Raw genomic sequence first — 16829 nt, 5'->3', positions numbered from 1 at the left:
TTCAAGGTCTTTTCCAACCTAGATGATTCTGTGATTCTTTGATGTTTGTGTATAAGGGGTTACTGCTGCTTTTAAGCAACTTGAACACCTTCCTGGCTTCTGCTATAAGTGAGATAGCAGTCAATGTTTTGATCTTCTCATAATGCCAATCATGGGACTTTGATTTCACTGGTTTTATATATTTTTGACCTTTTAAAGTTTGACTTCAGTGCTGTAACAGTTTTAAACCCCAGTCTTCACCAGGAATAACGCTGTAATCACTGCCGCTTTGCTTAGCTAACCTTGGAGATTTATAATTCCCAACTTTTCCTTGTTTTGTTGTAGCTAATAACGTTGCTTGTTTTCTTCCCAGTTATTCTAGTTGTGGGGGACGTATCTGAGCAAATCCCTAGAGACATACATGTATTTGGTGTTCTGCCAGTACTAAGAAGCTTTCTTTTTACCCAAAGAGGCTTTGTTTTTTTACAGAAATATTTGATTTCATAGTTTAAAAAGAATACTTAAAACTTTCTTTGTGTGCTTTTCTTGTCAGTAACGGTATAAAAGTATTGACTTTCTTCCCCTTGATCATAACAATCTAAGAGAAGCTGTTAATGTGAAGATTGTGTAAGTTCCTGTATATTGTGCTGAAAATGACCATATTCACTTCTTAATAATTTTTGTGCAATCCCATAAATTTTATTACATCTATAAGTCATATTCTTTTATTTTAGTGCATTCTGTGCTGGAAACTTTCCATGATTTCCTTTTTCACCAGGACTACTTTTCACATTTTACCCCTGTATAGAATCATAGAATGATTTAGGTTGGAAAAGACCCTTAAGATCATTGAGTCCAGCCATTAACTTAACGCTACCAAGTCCACCACTAAACTGTGTCCCTAAGCGCCATGGCTACAAGTCTTTTAAACCTCTGCAGGGATGGTGACTCAACTACTTCCCCAGGCAGCCTGTTCCAAGGCTTGACAATAACCCCTTTTGGTGAAGAAATTTTTCCTAATATCCAATTTAAACTTCCCCTGGCACAACTTGAGATCATTTCCTCTCATCCTATCACTTGCTAATTGGGAAAAGAGACCGACACCCACCTCGCTACAACCTCCTTTCAGGTAGTTGGAGAGAGCAATAAGGTCTCCCCTGAGCCTCCTTTTCTCCAGGCTAAACAACCCTAGTTCCCTCAACCATTCTTCATAAGACTTGCTCTCCAGACCCTTCTGTGAGAGACGAGAAACCAGGCCTGCGAGAAACTAAGAAAAACAGCCTGAGAAAGCAAAAGTTGAGGCTGATTGAAAAAATGCCTCAAACACTCGCAAGACAAAACTATGAGTCACAGGGTGGATAGTGTGGAGGTCGAAGCTGATAAGGCTGCCCCAATAACACAGGATGCAGCTGGAGGAGGGAGCCCTGTGGAGACAGGACGGCTCTGCTCTGGTGCACCTGGCCAAATTTCAAGGGCCATCTGTCCGGTGAATGACCTTTGCTTCATTATCCATGAAATGCATATTAAAGTTAACACCCCTCTATATGCTAATGAAGGATGTAGGTATGTTGGTCGACCTAGGGGATGGACCCAAGGAAAGTGGGTATAAATCAAGGGGTGGGAAGGAAGGGGGGGGGGGCTGGAGAGTGCAGTGAAGCGAAGAAGATGGATGTAAGCGAAAAAGACGGCTGCCTCCTGGAACCCTCGCTGGTGGGATCAGCGCAGAAACCCAGACCGGTGATCTGTATTTCCCCATTCCCTCTATCTCCCCCTTTTCCCTTTCCCATTAAGAAATGCAAGGCATATTGTATTGCTTGCCACAACTTGCTATATACTTAGCCAACTATCGTGTGTTCAATTAGTACATTGTGAGTAGTTAATAAATGTTTAGACTTGGAGACTTGTTGTCCGCTCCATTGGGGATTTGCGAATCTGAGTCACTTGTCTCCCTCGTCTGAGCGGGACGTGACATTAAAATTGGCGTAGTCGGCAGGATCCCCTTCGGTGTCGGAAAGTCTTATGAGATACTGGTTCTCTATCCAAGCAACTCGGACAGGGAGAACTGGGAATTGGCCCCTCAGCTATATGCTGGGAAAGGGTCGGAGGGATACCGATTCTCTATCCGATAAGGACAGGGAGAATCGGGAAGTGACCTCTCAGCTCTAAGCCAGGAGAGGTTCGAGCAGTGGCAAGCCATGACTGGCCAGGAAATGTCGGTGCTTGACTGCTCCCCTGTTTTTGAGAAACTAAAGGAGTGTAAGGCTTGTCCTCCTCCTTTAGTAGAGGTTTGGGCCCACGATAATTGGCATAATCCAGAAGCAGTGGCAAGCTATATCAGTGTGCTTGTGGGGGTGCAAGGGTCACGACCAGGCAAAGGAAAAGCTGTAGTGTGCGCTGTATTAGGGGCAGCACTGACTGCAGCCCAAAAAGATAAACATATGTCCTGGTTTAGCTAGGATAGGGTTAAGTTTCCCCCAGCAGTCGGGGGGGGGAGCTTTAGTCAGGTTATTCATATACCATGCTGACTTCACGTCCTGGCGCCCAGGCGCGGGAGAATCGATAGAACGCTCGGGGTGTGCAGTCATTCCTCTCGCTGTTGTATCTGTACATATCTTGCTCTGTTCATTGTTATTACTGTTATTGTTATTGTTGTTGTTGGTTGTGTTGCTGTTGCACTGTTGTATTAAACCTCTCCTTATCTCAGCCCTGGGGCTTTGTATTTCACTCCCTTTGTGGGGGAGGGGCAGCGGCCGCGTGGTCTCAGACCCCGGCAGGGACTAAACCACCACAACATGTTAAGAAACAATTAGAAGGGGAAATGATCAAATCCTTACAAGATCTGGTAAAAGCTCTCCAGGATCAACTGGTCGAGAAACGTAAGGTTACTGAACAAAAAGCTAAACTCTGGCAAGAGCAAACTGAAGTTTTGCAAAGCCAATTAGCTGATGAGCGTAACACCACTCAGCGACTCAACACGATTCTGTTGGATGCCCTAGACCAAGAAAAAATCTTACGGTCTGAATTAGAGGAGAATGAACAAGAAACCTGCAACCGGACAGATCTCGGTTCTGTTCCAGATAGTGAACCGGGATTTACGACTCTGGCAAAATTGGTGGATAGACCCTTGTATCCAACAAAGGAGTTAGAGATAAGCCGAGAAAATTTTTACCCCAGAAATGAGGGGGCAAACTTAAGACCGTTAATTAAAACAGAGACCGCCGATGGTCAGGGTGGAAGAGCTCCACAGGTCACCATTCGAACTACACCATATCCAGCGACTGAGCTTGCGAAAATTCAGGAGAAATATACCAGACGAGCTCAGGAAACTGAGACTGAATACGTGTGGAGGGTATCTTTGACTGGTGGTGACTGAATCTTGTTATCAGAAGATGAGGCCCAGGGGTACTGGGGGCCAGGGGTTTTCTTAGTTACTGATGACCAGAGAGAGCTGTGGTCGTTAACTCAACGAGCTGCTTATTGGGCTGGGGGTCTGGACCCCTTGGAAAGGGGGGATCCAGTATGTATTGAGACCCCAACCGTAAATCATTTGACTGAAAGTCTGCAGAAGGCTGCTTGTCTCCAATTAATGCATGACAGGCGTTTGGTTCCGCAGCAGCCTTCCCCGATGCTATTAATTGCTAACCCCGATCAAATGACTCCCCTGATTCGGGGTTTGCCGGACTCTTTGAAATCACATGCAGTACAATTACAAGATCGTTTGTGGAATGCATTAGCCCCACAATGGGGGAGACGGGTAGAGGGAGGACCCATGACTTGAGGAGAGATAGCTCAGGACTTAATAAATTACAGCCGGAGAATGGGCCTTACCAGGGGAACGGGTAAACCTAAGCCCTCGGTACGCAGAGTGGAACAGCAGGAAAATCCGCCTCCTTCCCCTCCGCAAGTCTTAAGGGCAAAGAGAAACCTCTTGTGGACTGAGGGAATTGGACAGGGGATTCCCCGAGAGTTAATGGATGGTATGCCTACTACGGTTTTAGAAAAGCTCATTTGAGCCTGGAAAGACAAAAGGAAGCTGCCAGCGCGCCCCCCCCTCCCCCCCCCCCAAATGAGCAGACCTTTCGGAGAGGGGAAGGAAAAAACTGAAAACTAATGAGAGGGTGGTAATTGCTTCTCAAACACCAACTGCCCCTGAAGAGGACTTGATTGATTTAGGGTCGGGAAACTGGATGCGCCATCCCCAATAAGTGAGCCAGGGGATGGCGGGTGGGTCCACTTAAGGAGGCTCACAGAGAATACTAAAGGAGACTTGCTGATTACCTTTCCCCTCGGCCCCCTTAAAACTCCAGTTACATTTCTAGTAGATACGGGGGCTCAGATTTCAGCACTCCAAGCTGAGGTTCCCAAGCGCAATGGCATAATTGCTGACAAAAAGCAGATCTGGGTTACAGATGTTTTCGGGGACTCTAAGCCACAGCCGACTGCTCGGGTGAAATGCTGGTTACCTGGGAATGAAACTGCAACAGAGGCTATGATGATCCTGGGAAATTTCCCCACAAATATCCTGGGACTTGACCTATTGAAGGGACAAGCTTGGGTGGATTCAAAAGGAAGGGAATGGAAATTTGGGTCCCCAACTGCCTCTATAAGACTTTTACAGCAAGCGCCTGCGCTTCCTCCTTCTAAAACTGTTAATGTGAAACCTTACGCCTTACCGTTAGGTGCAAGGGAGGGGATCACTCCGGTAATAGCAGAGCTGCGGGAGCAAGGGATAATCGTTCCAACTCACTCACCCTATAATTCCCCAGTGTGGCCAGTCCGTAAACCTAACGGAAAGTGGCGTCTGACAATTGACTATCGGCGATTAAATGCCAATACAGGTCCTCTAACAGCTGCAGTGCCTAACATAGCTGAACTGATTGCAACCATACAGGAACAAGCCCACCAGATCTTAGCAACTATTGATGTGAAAGATATGTTCTTTATGGTCCCCATACAGGAGGCAGACAGAGATGGCTTTGCCTTTACATGGGAAGGCGTGCAATTTACTTTTACACGTCTCCCCCAGGGATATTGTCATTCGCCGACCATCGCTCATTATGCACTAGCACAGGAGCTTGCTCAAATCCCTCCTAGGGTCAGGATATATCAATATATTGACGATGTCCTGATTGGTGGCTCTGCTGCTGCTGCAGTGGGACAGATCCAGTCAGGAAATCACCCTGCCCACCTACTAAACAACCAGGTGGATTATATTGGTCCTTTCCAGCTCTCCGAGGGAAAACGCTATGTTTTGGTGGGGGTGGAAATAGTGTTGGGCCTAACCCAAGCATAAGCTGTATCTCAAGCAACTGCAGAAAATACGGTGAAGGGGTTAAAACGCTGGTTTAGCTGCCTGCCTAAGCCCAAATCAATCCAATTAGACAATGGTAGTCACTTTACTGCCGGGGTGGTTCAGGAGTGGGCTCGAGATGAAGGAATCCAGTGGGTTTTCCATATCATAGAATCATTCAGGTTGGAAAAGACCCTTGGGATCATCAAGTCCAACCATCAGCCCTACTCTGCAGAGTTCTCCCCTACACCATATCCCCCAACATCTCATCTAAATGACCCTCAAACACATCCAGGGATGGTGACTCCACCACCTCCCTGGGCAGCCTATTCGTCTTCTGCCAGGCAGCTTTCCAGCCACTCTTTCCCAAGCCTGTGGTGTTGCAGGGGGTTGTTATGACCCAAGTGCAGATGTGACACTCCATGCAGTTAAGGAGGGATAGAAATGTTCTTTTTGCCGTTGCTGCTGGTTTAACCACAAGATTAGTCTGTGGGAAGAAACAGGATGGTTTATTGAGCACTGACCTAAGAAGGGACAGACTTGAGGAAGCACATAAGCAGAGAGAAATGACATTTTTATATATGTATGTGTAGTATTATACTTTTTTTGTGTATGTGTGACTATATGAAAAGATATTGCATCCAGTTCTGTTCCCTTACAGACTTCCAGAAAAGCTGAAGATAGGAGTAAAAATAGTTTTAATTTGGCACCAGTGAATCATAAGCTTTGCAAATTTTAGCATACCTTTAGATCTCTAAATATAGTTTATTATCGGCCTTAGGCTGACAAAGCCTTAAGTACAGTGCCATTCAGTTAAAGAACCACAAAGCTATATGATATAGACTCCTTAGGTTTTACTTTCTTCTTTGGATTTTAATTTTGTTTGCCTATATATCGCAATTTTAATAGACTCACAAAATGTAAATAATCTGAAATACTGTCTTCTCTGATGTAGTGCAGATGGCTTTATCAGCATGTTGTCTTTCCAATTGTGTGTGATTTTGATTGCTACCTAAACTCCCAGGAAAGAATTAAAAGAATTACAAGCTTCAATTTTTATTTTATTTTAAAACAGTGTAGATAATACAAACATGTTCTTACCATCTCAGTGGCTAAATTTGTATTTTATGATTTTTTTTTTTTTAAGGAATATGGATTCCCTCTTAAAGAAGTATTATGTAGACAAAAAATGGAAGTTACTTTGTATTCTAATGATTTAGAGACATTTGGTGCAAATGATTTTTTTTATGCATTAGTTAAAGCAAAATTTTCAGTACAAGTTAATCATGTCAAAAAGGCATACCCTATACTATTCTGTGCTTTATGGGTTCATACTGAACAGACTTTTGTGTTAAATGTGTGACGTATCTTGCAGGAAGAAGTGGAAAATATTACAGAATTGCTAAAGCAACGTGTGATGTGGTACCTTATTTCACTTCATATTTAAGAACATGACCCTATTGCATAAGTTTCAGAAAAAGGGAAAAACTGAGATCTAAGGGTAGCCTGAAGCATTTTATTAGTATGCAGTAGTTCCGCGTTGCCTAGGTCTGTAATTTTATAAACTCTCAAGAAAAGTCATGTTCTCTTCCCTCTGATAGATTACATTGTGGTGGCCAGTCAGTGCCCTGCAGAGATGGTCTATGTATTTGGTGCTTTGCTTTTGACCGCAGCACAGTCTGGGGATCATAGTGAAGGCTGACTGTGGAAGTAGGCTTGGTCTAACTTTTTAACTTTGGAGAAGTTTCATTGCAATAACAACCATTTATGTTTCCACAGAGGAAGTAAAATAGGTCTGTATATAATATTGTGCTTGATTTTTGGGGAATGTGTGTGTAAGGAAGACTTGTGTTAGAAGTTTGTTTTATACACGTGGGAGATGGGGCTCAAGGTTTGAAAACAAAGTCCACAGAGTTATGGTCTGTTTGGATCTCAAATTTTCAGGACAACATACTCTGTGATTTAAACTTTATTTCATGATCTTATTAAGAAATACAACAAACACACATGACAAACAGGGGCTCAATCCCCTTTTGCCCAGACTAGTCTATCATGTGAATTCACGTAGTCACTATTCAAGTCATAAGGTTTCATTACTTATAACCTGTAACTCTTAATATCCTGCACCTATGAGCAAAATAAAAGAATTAGTTACCTAGCTGACAGTGAGAGTGCTCATCCTTCCCCTGTCATGGTGTTGGTGTCCCCTGTGTCACACTGGGAAGCATGAAAGTCTCAGCAGTCCAGCTGCTGTTGGAACCCCTTCAAAAGATTTTTGGGGTAAGCTAATGTTTTATACCTTCCAGCTTGGAGGTTTGGTCTATACCATTTCCATAAATTGGCAGATTCTGAGGAGACTGCCAGACAAAAGATAATGGCTGCAGGACACAGCAAGCTGCAGGTGATAATGGCTGTATAATAGTCCTTTAGTGCTTTCTGGCCACCTGTCTTGTCTATGTGGTGTTCTGGCTTTGACCTAATGGAGCTGCTCCCAGCATACATCAGGCCTTAGCATGAGCTGTGTTAGCCAAAAATCTAAGCAGGAATTGAGTGAAGTCACACACAGTAAAGACAAAATCTTTTAGAGACTTTCAGGTTAGATTTTGCAGTGTACTACCTCAGAAGTACTTAAGGGTTGCCAGCACAGCATCATGCTGATGTCTCTAGGAAATTTTCTACTCTGCTCATTCTAAACTTCTAAATAGAACAGTGACAGGGTAAGTCACTGATTTAAAAGTGTTGTGATCATAAGAAGGAACCTGGAGATAAGGGAGTGAGTTACTTCAACTTTGTATAAACAATGCATGTCTGGTTAACGCTAAAAAGATTGATAGGAAGGGAACAGCCTGCCCCAGGAGGTGCCACAAGATGGATAATTGTCTGAGAAGAAAATCAGCAGTAACTGGGGAAAAGATAAAGGCAGCAGGGGGGGGGGGGGGGGGGGAGCGGGAACTGTGACCACTGACTCAATTTAAGATCAAGAAGACATGCCCCCCTGCTTTGAGTTTGCGCAGAAGAATTAAGACACTGTAACTTTAAATCGAGACGAGACACGTTGTTAACCAATGAGGGACAAAGCGATAAGAAACTACCCAATGGTCATTACAGTAAATGTGTATTCAGGTAGTCTGAAGTGTATAAATACATTGAAGTTCTTTTGTGCGGTGTGCTAGCTTTGTGGAATTACTACCTAGCACCCATCTCTGCGCAGACATGGAATAAAGAAATACCTCTGCTCTGGGTGTATATTGGTGTATTGCACACTGGGTAAACAACCCCACTTGAGGGACAACAATGCTTTAACCTTACATTGCATTGCTTGTGAAATACACTATTCTGAGACACCTAAAACATCATGTAAAGCATAAGGCTTTCTTTGTCCTGGGAGCCAAATATTAGAGCATGAATGAGGCATGAAAGATTTATAAAAATGATCAAAGTAAAATCCAGGCTGAAAGGCATTGCATTTCTTAGGGGACTAAGTAGCTAGGTGAACATACAGCATTCATGTGGCTTTGCAACTGTTCTAAATTTCAGTTCCTCCTTCTAAATTATTCATATGATTTGTATACTTAGATAAGCTCTTCTAATCACAGAGAGACTGAATTAGGCCAAAGGAGAAAATGCTGTGATATATTCTGTGCGAAATTCCCAACAAGCAGACCTTAACTTTAAATTGTTAAATGTTCAGAATGTTAATTTGTAAGTTATTATTTGTGCTTTGTGTAAAGTACAAAGATGCAAAGAAATTTAAAGGAAGTAATGACTCTCCATTAACAAATATGAGCCAAATTTTAATTAAAGGTGACTTTATATGTTTCTGGGGTTGAAGTTTGCAGAACTGTAATTGTTATATTATTTGCCTTTCTAACAAATTTATGTATTGGTTGTATATCGCTGCTTACCATAATGTCCTGAAGGTTGGCTAAGCAAGATAATTTTTTTTCTTACTCTATGAATTTTTGTGATTAGAACATCTCATAGTAATTCCCTAAAGTTAGTTGTTGAGAACTATATCTTCAGGAATGGAAATTTATGCTTGTAATTTTAAATACACAGTGGTATATTCTAGATACTTTGGAGTGTATATTTTGTTTTAGTTATTAGCTATTAACTCATTGTTATTTTTTTTTCTACTTCTATTTTGTCTTCAAAATAAAAGTTTTAATTCAGTGGTGCTTCAGTTGTTACTGTTACTGCTGTTTTGATATTGAACTGGTTCTTGTAGCAAGCATCTTGCAAGCGCCATAACCACTTGACAGTGTTCTGCCCTGCACTGAATAAGCTGTCTGCTTTGTGCAGAAGAGTCATGTTTGTGTCCAGTGGCTGAAGTATATTCTTATTTGTCTTGCAGGCACAGGAGAGAGTGGCAAAAGCACGTTCATCAAACAGATGAGAATCATTCATGGATCAGGTTACTCTGATGAAGACAAAAGGGGCTTTACAAAATTGGTGTACCAGAATATATTTACAGCAATGCAGGCCATGATCAGAGCCATGGATACCCTCAAAATCCCATACAAGTATGAACATAATAAGGTGAGATTTTTGTTTATTTCCATAGCTGAAAATTTTCCTCTTTTATCTTTAGGAAACGTACTGAAGGTCTCTAAAAATTATACATCACATACAAATTATATTTTACCTAAAGTTTAGAAATAAAGGGCTTCTTCCAGTCCTGCCTCTAGTTCTCTGCCCTTTGCACTGCTCTGACAACACAGGTGCTGTTCTTAACAAGATGTCTGGGGAGTTTGTCATAGTGAGAGGGTAAAGGGCAGGTTGGTGTTTGCCTGTGATTGTATTTATCTTTTTTTTGTTCCTCCCAGCCCATGTTCTGGCCAGAGCACAGTTAAGCCATTTTTCTGGTTTGTACCAGTACTACTTAAGGTTTTTCATTAATATTATATGGGGAAAAAATAAAATTATTAGAAATATACGTGAGGATATCTGCTTGTGTGTGAGTATGTTATGAAATACAATTTTTGATAGAAGGCCTTAGAATAAAAAAATTCTTTTGAAAGTGATATCATTGAAATTTAGAAGGAGAAAATACATTTAAAGCATTTTGTAAGGTTTATCTTTGATTAGCCTAACTTCTTTCCATTTTTTCCATTCAGAAATTGAAATCAAATGTATAACTGGTATAACTAGTATTAAAAAGCAAATTTGCACGTGTATTTCAGCTCCATGTTTTTGCTGTACATAAAGCACTGAATTTCCTAACAAGCTGACTTGAAAAGTTAGTTGATTGTAAAGCACACATTTTTCTTCAGATTTGGTATTGACTGTCACTTTGCTGTAGTATATGAAAGTCCTAATCATAAATCAAAAAATTATTTCATTGTATTATACTACAAAGTATATATTCTACAGTTATTGTTCAAATAGTGTTGAATTTCTACAGAATGTTTTTATATAGTTGAAGTGAATTAGTTAGATGTGACACAGCTGTATACATGTGGCCAGATCTTTATAATTAGAGCTGTTCACTTTCTCTATATAAAAACAACTTGACTGAAAGTGAGCAAGTCTATCTTTGTGCTCAGCTACTTCACAAGCATTCCCATCAGTTCTAATAGGGCTAGGTGTGGAGTAAAGTAAAACTTGCCAAAGTTGTCAGGTTCTACATGCAATTCCTTTAAAAACATGGGAGATTTTTTAATTCAGGGTAATTAAAAATAAAAACTTGTATTTCCCCCCCCCCCCCCGTTTCCCCCCCCCCTTTTTTTTTCTTTCTCTATTGAAAGCAAACTCATTATCCTTGCAACCTAAAAACACAGGAAGGGCACTTCCTATTAATTTGAATCTCATATCAGGAAATTCAGTCTCTGGAGAGAGTATCTCAAAGTTTGAGTAACAGCATATTTTTTTAGCATGGTACTTATTTTGCATAATAGCTTAGAAAACTACAGCTCAAGCTAATGTTTATGTGGCTGAGCCTAAAGAAAAGAGAATGAAGTGACTTATCGAATTAAAAAACTTCAGTTAAATAGGTAGTTGGGATCTTTGTACGGTGTAAAAAATGACATCTAGGCTGGATTATTTTAATATCAGTGTAGGAAGAGGCATGTTTTAACTTAAGGAAGTTAGTTCTTCCAGCACTGTGTTGGCTTTATAGTCACCAATATAATTAAAGAGGCAGAGTCTGAAATGCATTGTCCTGTATTATAATAATCTAGGCTCTTTGAAAGATTTATTATCAGAATAGTCAAAGTCAATTGAGAAATATAAATGTGTTTACATTGTAATGTCTCAGAACTGAAGATAGGGCATTCTATCATACTTCTTTCATCACACTTCTCATCACACTTTTCTCTTGTCAACTCCAGAATATGAACTCTAATGTGGTTTAAGATAATGGGTGAGGGTTATCTCTTCTCTTAGGGATGTGACATAGGAAATGGTGGTTTATAGATTGGTTTTTAGTTTCTTTTTGAGTAAATGTTACTGTATTTCCATTATTTTTTAACCAGAAGTTGTGAAGTTTTTATATGCATCTTGAATTTTGGAGAAGCAGTTTATCAGTTTATAAAATACAGAAAAGCCTTAGTTTGTTTTTTTTTTTTCTCTGTTTTTTTTTTTTTACAGAAATCGACTTGAGCAATTCTCAAAATTGCCTGTCTGCAAAATTTTTGTGAATATACAATAGTAACTCATGTGCAACCACTGACATTCAAATTCATTTTTTAAAAATCTAAGGTATAGATGTATATATTTTAAAATCTTTTAAAAAACTGTCTTTTTAGAAATCTGACCTGTGTATCTATGTTCCTGTCAGTCCTTTCAAATACTGAATTAAGAAAACCATTAACTTCAATTTTTTAACTTCTGATATTCCCAGTGTTGTCCATAGTGGCTTAGAAGCCATTGCTCCAGGTAATGTAGTCCCCTATTTCTCCTTTTCTATCTTTTTTCATGTCTAATATTGCTGAAGGATGACTTCTTATTTTTTCTCTCATGTTGTTACAGAAGTTTTACTAAATAACTTACTACTGTACTAAAGAACTACTACCACTTTTACTCTTTATGGTTCCCTTTCAGTGTAATTTCCAGAAGACTGTCAGGAAGGTGTCACTCAGTAGTGGTTAGCAGGCAGGAAATCTTACTTGAATCCATGCCCATAATTTCCTGTGAGACTTCTTAAATATTTGTAACAAGATACCTAATGTGAATAAGATAGTAACAGAACAGGTTACAAGAAAATATAGAGACTGAAAACATAAAATCACGTCTTAACTGTAGACCAAGGAGTTTGCTGTAGGTTTCAAAGAGTGGTTCTACTGCTGAAGTTGTTGCTGTATTTAAGCCTATTTTCTATAAGGAACATTTAAAAATTAAAATAAGCAGGTATGGAAAAATGCTTTTAAAGTCCAAAATCTTACCGACATTATCTTCAAGGCCAAGTTTACTTTGTTGATAGCTCCCCCCTCCCTGTAAGTCAGATTAATCTACTGTAACAAACTCAGACAAGAGTAAGACATCAGGATCAGGTATGGAGTCAAATTACATAGATTCTCATCTCAGGTAAACAATTTGGAGTCTTAAATGTTTTGGATCTCTTCAGTGAAATTTCATGTTGAACAAACATAGGCTGGAGAAAAGGACCTCCCTCATATACCTCACCTGATATGCAAAGAGTATGAAGGATTGAATTGCAAGCAGCAGTGCGCAAGCTGTGTGTGAGGTTCATTGACTCTCAGATGATGCAGAATGTGTGGGATTTCTGGTCTTTTTTAAAAATAATTATATTATTGGGATGTTGAAATGAAATGCTTCTAAAGAATAGCTTATTGGTCTGGAACACACATAATAAAGTGGCTCTTCAAGCAGATGGAGAAAACTGAACTGCGCCATCTGTGTAAACGGTATACTTCAGTGTCTCAAACTTAAAGCAGAGAGCTTAAAAGCAGGTTGCAGGAAAAAGGGATTTATACTAGTCAGTTAGTATTTGACATATCCGAGTACTCTCAGATGTCTTCCTCCAGACACACAAAAATAAAGAATAATTACTCAGTAAATAGAAGCTTTGCAAACAGTTAAACACTTCTAATACTGTGAAGCTCCTGATGCAATTTTTTTTCGCAAGAAATAGACTACCTAAGAGCTAGCCAATGTGGAAGAGAGTGTAGTAAGATTTCAAGTATTGTAATCAATTAACATATGTTCAGATAAAGAAATTAAACTTTTTTTTTTTTCAGGAGCCTTGTTTGACATGAGGTAAAAACTGGCTTCTCAATAGCTTTACATTTCCTTCCATGAGAATGTTCATCAAAGAACTTTAGGGGCTTCAATAAAGCCATGAACAATTTCTTCCTCAGTGTTTCATAAAGAATGAACTTCCACAATCCTAAATAGATCTCAGTCTCTCCCCAACTGCTTTTCTCTTCTTTTTAACTCAGTCATTTACTCCTCTCATGCCTAGCTGGCCTCTCTCCAGTCTTACATTAGACCTTATAAAATTTTTACCTTATACAGTTTTTATCTATTTACCTGTGACCTTACCATATTGTCCTATTCTCTGCTGTTTCCATTTTTCATTATATTTGAAGCAAACTTTTTTTTTAAAACCATATTTTTATCAATGTAGTAACTTATATCCTGGCCTCCTCCTACCATTTTGCTTACTTCACTCATTTGTTTACCTTTTGGTTAGAGCAGAGGTTTCTTGCATTTGTCTGTATTGATCCAATGAATTTGTAAATTACTTGTTCCCATCTCTTATATTCTGCTTTACTATTTCATATTTTATCCCAACTGAAGTGACTTTTAGGTTTTTTTTTTTTTCAAGTGTAGGAAAAATGATTGTGTATCAGAGGTAAGGTAGGTTAGTAGGGTCACTCAAAGAGCTGAGAATAGCTTTCTTAAAACTAAACATATAAATATACAAGCAAACATTTTTTGCCTTCCCAGTAAAATTATAGGTAATTTCACCTATATGAAATGAGGAGACTGTCTAACCTTTTAATTCTGCAAACTTATTTAAATGTTCACATTTTAGAACAGCTGCAAGCCCCAAAAATTCAGTGAATTAATCACAAGTTCATGTATGTGCTAAAATTTAACTTTGAGAAGAGTAGGACCTTGATTATGGAATATATATGCCAAATATAGGATACTGTAGACATAAATTTGACAACTCAATGTTAGCTACTCATTTTGCAGTGCATTAAAATGTTTTCATTGTTCCTTTTATATTTCAAGAGAAGCACTTTATTTTTTTAAAACGTAATATTTTCAGTGATTAACTACCCTTTGCTAATGGGAAGTGATAAGTCATATACAAAAGTATGTATGGGGTGTGATGTTTTATCTTTTCAATGCCACCATTTTACTGTTAGTAGAGAGTATGGGTGGTGAAAATGCTTGCTTGCAGATTCTTGTAGATTTTGTGATCACTCCTGCAGGGGTTAAAGGACGATAACTATAGGAAGATGTTTCTAGATTAATTTTTTTTTCATTGTTGTTTCTTTTTTATAAGTATTCTTTCTCTTTTACTTCAGATATGTTTGTCACATAGTTATTTTTCTTATTGTATGTCTGAAAAGAAACATTCATGTGAATGCGCATTCTGACAATAAAAATGTGAAATACTCTCAGGGCAACTTTTCTATGTAATAGAGGCCTGGAGTTTATTTTAAGATAATGAGTGAGATTTCACAGTCTTGGTATAATTCTGACTTTTTCCTTTATTAATAGTAGCTATATAACTATATGGATATTTATATTATATATAATATTTAATATACAAATATAAATATTGTTTTTTCTTGGAGTAAAATATTTCTTAACTTCCTAATTAGTTCATTCATTTGTACAAGTTATGTGTTTGGATAATTCAGCATTTAATTCTGAAATAATTTCAGATTGAAATACTTTCTTAAAATTCCTCTGAAACTTTAAGAAAATATTTCCTTCCCCCAGTAAACATTTTTGGGAAACTGACTGATCCAGTTATGTTCCATTTATATTATGTGAAATTACTAAAAACTCTTCAGTCTCGTTCATTTCTACTAACTCAAAATATTTTCTTGAAATAAGATTTACTGCCATGAATTAAGAAACCATCAGCTAAAATGGGCCATTTTTTCTGGAGATTTTGTTGGTCTCTCTTTTTCAGTTTGCACTTCCTATGTGGTAAAAGTCGTAATGTCTGAAATGCAAGAAAGCTTTCTCTTATTATACAATTCAGCTTTGGTTTAGAAAATTGGCTGTTAAACAAACGAGTTGTGTTTTAAAATATATAAATTATAATAATAATTATATAGTGTTTAATTTTTTATTATTATTAGTTTTGTATTTCATAGAATCATAGAATGGTTTGGGTTGAAAGGCACTTTAAAGATCATCTAGTTCCAACCCCCCTGCCATGGGCAGGGACACCTTCCACTAGACCAGGTTGCTCAAAGCCCCGTCCAACCTGGCCTTGAACACTTCCAGGGAGGGGGCAGCCACAGCTTCTCTGGGCAACCTGTGCCAGTGTCTCACCACCCTCGTAGTAAAGAATTTCTTCCTGTATCTAATCTAAATAGATCTAAATAGATCTTTCAGTTTAAAACCATTACCCCTCATCCTATCACTACACTCCCCGATACAGAGTCCCTCCCCATCTTTCCTGTAGCCCCCTTTAAGTACTGGAAGGCCTCTATAAGGTCTCCCCGGAGCCTTCTCTTCTCCAGGCTGAACAAGCCCAACTGTCTCAGCCTGTCCTCATAAGGGAGGTGCTCCAGCCCCCCTGATCATCTCCGTGGCCCCCTCTGGACCCGCTCAAGCAGGGTTACATGCTTACATGTTTTCAGAATGTGGACCCATGTTCCTCCATTCTTACAGTAAAGTGAATACAAAGTCTAACTTTAAGTGACTACATAAAGGTGAGGCATGGGATAAAGGTCCAGTGTTTTATTTCTGGAAAAGGAGGTTGGCAAAGAAAAATCTTAAGTATGACATTATTGGTGTTTGGTTTAATTTCCTTTTGACAATATGCTTTTCCAGAATCAAAGCACAAAGCCTCTGTTGCATGCCTCAATTTTGGCAAAAAAGTATATACATTTTGGCTGGTTTCCGTAGATTATTTAATATTATGGTGTACCTAAAGATATTGGTTAAGTAGAAAATTATTTGTTATGAGCAAGTGACTTCTGTGAAGTCTTGAGTTTGACAAAACAGAGCTTAGTATTGGGTTGGAATTCCTTCTTACACTTCTCTAATTCTCATGTGTCTCTCAGTTTCTCAGTTCTTTAGTCCGTATGGTGCATCTGAGTTCATGAAATGTATGCCTTAGCTGGGGCAAGTAATACTGTGAAAAAGCTGTTATGATTAAAGGATTTTTCATGCTAATTAAGTTTGTTTCAGGTTGATGACTTTCCATTTTTCTTCATGAGACCAATATGGCAGAGTTAAAATTTGGCTTTTTTTTTTAGGTAACCTTGTTGGCTAATTTGTATACAGTGTAACAATAGATTGCATGTATATATTTTGCAAATTTGGAGTTTTTCTTGAAAAATTTCAAAATGTAAGTTATGTGCCAAGTAGTTTGTTTGAAGATGTTCCTCTATTTTTAGAT

General features: G+C 38.9%; 1 protein-coding gene across 2 annotated transcripts in view; it reads left to right on the top strand.

The window, feature by feature from the left end:
- Positions 1–16829, top strand: part of LOC141917751 (guanine nucleotide-binding protein G(q) subunit alpha-like) — a 202952-nt gene that overhangs the window by 42579 nt on the left and 143544 nt on the right. For both annotated transcript variants that reach the window (XM_074811175.1, XM_074811174.1), the window contains one exon: positions 9624–9808. In XM_074811175.1, the coding sequence (XP_074667276.1) occupies positions 9624–9808 (185 nt within the window). The remainder of the gene's footprint in view (positions 1–9623; positions 9809–16829) is intronic.

Source organism: Strix aluco, chromosome W (genome assembly GCF_031877795.1).
Source record: "Strix aluco isolate bStrAlu1 chromosome W, bStrAlu1.hap1, whole genome shotgun sequence".
Taxonomy (NCBI): domain Eukaryota; kingdom Metazoa; phylum Chordata; class Aves; order Strigiformes; family Strigidae; genus Strix; species Strix aluco.
The sequence above is the reverse complement of the archived record's forward strand: the minus strand, read 5'-3'. Positions and strand labels throughout refer to the sequence as shown.